The following is a 4,366-nucleotide window of genomic DNA, read 5'->3' on the forward strand; positions in this document are numbered from 1 at the left end:
ATAAGTCACTTTATAGCATGAACTATATCTGGCATGCCCCAAGGCCTCATGTATCAAATACACTCTTAACAGACAGGATATTCTAAAGATTTATCACTCAGGAACTAGTTGAGGGCCAGTCCTTTCTTTGGAATGGGAAAGTTTTGAACACTCCAAGCCTGCTGATTAACCCTTTACTGCAATTTTAAAACAGATACTTTTTTTTTTTTAATTTTGAATTTTGTCTATATTTTTAAGTTTTCCTTGTTTGGAAGGTTGGTCTGAAACCATTAGTGAGCAATTGCAGAAGGAGAACTCTCCCTCAGTCATTTGGAAGTATTGCTCTATTGATGTCATGTATCTAATGAACCTGATAAAATAGCTCATGAAAATTGATTTTTACACTTTATTACATTGTTTTTTCCCCTCTGATGGCTTTTGCAGTTTCGCTTTATCCTTAACATGTGAAAGCTGCTTTGCAATGCGTTCAGGTGTGAAGTTTTATTTGTTTCTTGCTTTTTTAATTTGTTATGATATTGCTTTGCCTTAAGTGGACTTTTGTAATATGTGGAATCATATATTTCCATAATTCTGAGGTATTATTTCCCATTATTTCTTCAAATATTGGCTTTCTTTTATTTTCTCTATTACTTTTTTCTGGAATTACATTGAAATAAAAATTTGAAATTCTGGATTTATTCTCCATGCTTCTGAACGTCACTTTGATACTTTCTAGAGTCAACTCTTGTTATTCTTTTTTTTTTCCTTTAATTTATTTTCACACATTAAAAAATGAAACATGCTATACAAATGGTTTTTCATAGCAGATTACACGTGGGTCCGTTCAGACCTTCTCTCTAGGTGTTGCTGGCCTCCGAGGGGCCGCCCAGCCGGCAGCTGTTATTCACGTGGCCAATGCGTTGATTCGGATGCAGAAGCATGCAGCCCTCAGCATGGAAGGTTCCATCTCCTCTGGTCTTAAATTAGGTTAAATGGCATCGGTGTCCGTACTTACAGACGTGAAGTGTGGCGATCCTGAGCAGTTCTGATCGCCCCGAGCCCTCAGTGGGAGCCTGGGGGCCGAGCAGGAGGTGCGGGGGGCGTGGCTGCCACGGTGAACTCGTCTCCATCCTTCCCACGGGACGAGGGGCTGCGCCCGCGGTCAGACCCTTCCAGAAGGGTTACGCCAAGTAACTGTAGGTGTCCTGTTCACCATCCACTCGCTCCAAATATTCTTTCTCGATCAGAATGTCAATGCATTTCTTAATTACTGGGACCCGAGGCTTGAATATTGAGGAGAGCTGAGTCAGTACTTCTCCAAGTAACTGCTGGTGTTTTAGAACCTTCCTCATTTTCATAATTCTCACGAGAGCCGCCTGGATCAGTAGTTTGCGATCTTCCTCGATGTTTCTGTGTGTGGTTTCTTGTTCCTGCTTCTGTTCCATTTTCATTGGCACATTGATGTTAACCCTTAATTTCTTGTTTTTATAACCGAGATATAATTTTATTAAGGTATCTTGCCGCAATTCCATCTCATCAACATGTGTATTTTCGTCTTCCAAGACCAGTAACTTCAACTTCAATAAAATCTGTAGGACTTGTGCAAAAATGTCCGTTTTGATCTGGGTGCTGTCCATCAGCTGCTGCACGGCGTAAGCGTCTTCCGTGTTGTACTGGAGCAGGATGGCCATCTGGAATGTAGATGCCCGCAAGGTGTATCTGTTTTTGAAGCAGTTTGTTACTAATTCTCCTTCAGACAGTTGATATAACCACGTCAATTTTCTGCCACTGTGACGGCTGGCGTAAAACGCTGTGAAGCGCTGGTAACTCCGTTCCAGCTCCGACGGCAAGGCAAACGTACCGGACTGCTGAAAAGGCCATGATCCGGAGCTCAGAACTTGAATACTGAAATCCAAGCCCAGCGGCTCTGAATTTGTCGGGTGCTTTTTGAACTGCTCATTCAAATATTTGCTTGCACCAATGTCTTGAAACATCCGCTGAAGTTTAGAGGTGTACTCAAAACCGCAAGCTCGCTTTAACTTAGAGATCATGCTTGCTTCGGCATCATCGCTCGCACTGTTCTGATGAACAAGCCTTTTGGCCAGCATCTTTGCGTAGAACTTCTGAAACACGTCCTTGTCCTCTATATACTTGAAGACCGCTATCACTTGGTTGAGCGTGTCTTCTAGTTCTGCTTCTTCTGGGTTCTTGGACCTCTTCTTCAACAAGGAGTCACAGTATCCAGCCAGCAACTCGGAAGATTTACTGGACGACTGAGCCATTTTGGTAACTGCATTGTTGTTTATGAAGCGACCGCAAGCCTTGTCCAGCGCAGCCACGAAGCCAGCATTGTTGTTGAATGCCAACATCACCAGGGCGTTGTATTTTTTATGAACATCCAACACTGTCTGTATATACATTTTGGGGTCATTTAAAGCAGCTTCTCCACACTTTTCAATTGCCGCAATACACTGATTATGAATGTGTGTCTCCAGGAGTTTTTTCAATTCTCCCAGGCCATCCTGGATTCTAGATACAAGATTATACATGCGACCCAAATCTTCACTTTTGTCGGCAACCAATAAATTCTGAAATTCCCTGTGGAAGGTCTCCAGGTGTTTCTCAATGAGTACCTGCTTGCACTTCCTGGCTAGCTCTTCTTGGGTGCTCTCATGAAGGTACTGGACTCTCCGCTGCTCCTCCAGCAGACGAGTCTTCGCCTTTTTCATATATTCAGTAACTGGGTTCTGCTGCAAGAATTTGGTACTCTCTCTGGTATAAAATCTCTCTGTGTCAGCCAAAAACTGAGACTCAAAGCATTCTTTGTACACCTTTAGCACAGGGCCCATCGCAAAGGCATCGTCTTCATTCAGCCCCAGTTCCACGTAAGATTGTACAACTCCACTCATCAGTCTTGTATTGATGGTTTCACCATTTCTTTCCTTTTCAATCAGTTTTAAAACAGCATTTGTTACCTGTTTATTCAATGGCCTGAAAAGACAATCTCTCCAAGTCACCAATGCAAGAGAATAGATTTCGTAGATTCCTTTTTGTCCTCCGTAATATTCGCAGAGAACCCAATATCTATTGAGGTAGGCACAAATCGCATTCAGCACTTTACTTGAAAACCGGTAATCTTCCCACTGTTGAGTGTAGAACTTCAGTACACTCTCGTCTATCAAATCTTCTCCGTCCTTAAGAAGATTTGTCAAGTAATTCTTCAAAAATTCTTTAAGCTGTTTGTACAATTCCAGGCCAACTAACTGAACTCCCCCCGGCATCTCCCCCTTTTTTGATTCAGAAGGAGGGACACCAGCCTCTTGAGCCTGGTTAGACTGGTGAACACTCGTGCAGTAGTTATAAACATAAGTGTAGAGTTCCATGTATCTGGATTTCACCATACTTTGTCTGGTATACACTTGCTGGATTCCAGCTCTGAGGTCGTCCCAGATCTGGTCAAGGCCAATCTGCTTCAGTCCATGGGGATTCTGGCTCCTGTTGGATGACATTGTGAGTAATATTCTGAAGTCGTCCAGTGCAGCAATCCTTATTCAAGGTACAGCTAATTCTCCATTAGATGAAAATTTAAAATATCGTTCCAAATGTATTCACAGCAGCTCAGAAAGGATGTCCTTTAAATGTAGAGAGTGAAATCTCATTGCAGGCAAACCTGGAAAGGGACCTGCAAGTAAAGCAAACACCAAAGTGATTCCAGCACTGAACTGAGTGAGCAGAAACATCTTGCTCAGAAGCAGGCTCACTGCTTCTACTGTTTTTTGTCTTCATAAGGTAATCCACTGCATTATTTGCATTATATATTCCCGTAGCATGTTACGGAAAAATCCGAACGAACTTTTTGGCCAACCCAAAAAATACACGTGCACTGCGTTTCCCGGGTGCCTAAATGGCTCCGGCGACATCTCTACCTGGTCGTTGGGCTTGGCCCCAGTTAAATCCCCGTCCCACCAAGGTCTTGCAGTGTCCCTCAGCCTCAGAGGCTGCCCCGCCTGGAGTTGCGTGCAACACGGCTCCCGCCTCCTCTTCCTCCCTGCCCACCCGCCCAACTCTTGTTATTCTTGGTAGTTACAGTCTATAAAGTCTCTGGGAACCTTGAATGAGCAAATACTGAGCAATTGTTCCTGGGGGGAAAGATGCACGTTTCATGTATACGAACTATTTTGTTCTTTAGCTAGTTTCAGTTTGTTATTTAACCTGACTATAATGAGTTTCTTTTTTACTAATTCCAAACAAGTTGCCATTTCTATGATCTCTAACTTCTTTTTCCACAAGTGTATATTTTTATTTTATAGCTATTTACTTTTGTGTCATGGGTGTATTTTATTTATCTCTGTGTGAATAGTAACTATATGTATTCCAACTCCTTTGG

General features: G+C 42.7%; 1 protein-coding gene across 1 annotated transcript; it reads right to left on the reverse strand.

Annotated features, from left to right (window-relative positions):
* Positions 1-1,160: 1,160 nt before the first annotated feature.
* On the reverse strand, positions 1,161-3,488 carry LOC133096165 (cullin-1-like). The gene has a single exon (XM_061197648.1). It carries the CDS (start codon positions 3,486-3,488, stop codon positions 1,161-1,163), a length of 2,328 nt encoding a protein of 775 aa, XP_061053631.1.
* Positions 3,489-4,366: the final 878 nt, after the last annotated feature.

Source organism: Eubalaena glacialis, chromosome 8 (genome assembly GCF_028564815.1).
Source record: "Eubalaena glacialis isolate mEubGla1 chromosome 8, mEubGla1.1.hap2.+ XY, whole genome shotgun sequence".
In the NCBI taxonomy this organism is placed as follows: domain Eukaryota; kingdom Metazoa; phylum Chordata; class Mammalia; order Artiodactyla; family Balaenidae; genus Eubalaena; species Eubalaena glacialis.

Bases quoted from the DNA above. Each gene is read 5' to 3' on its own strand.
- LOC133096165 (XM_061197648.1), bottom strand. From the start codon at position 3,488: ATGTCATCCAACAGGAGCCAGAATCCCCATGGACTGAAGCAGATTGGC.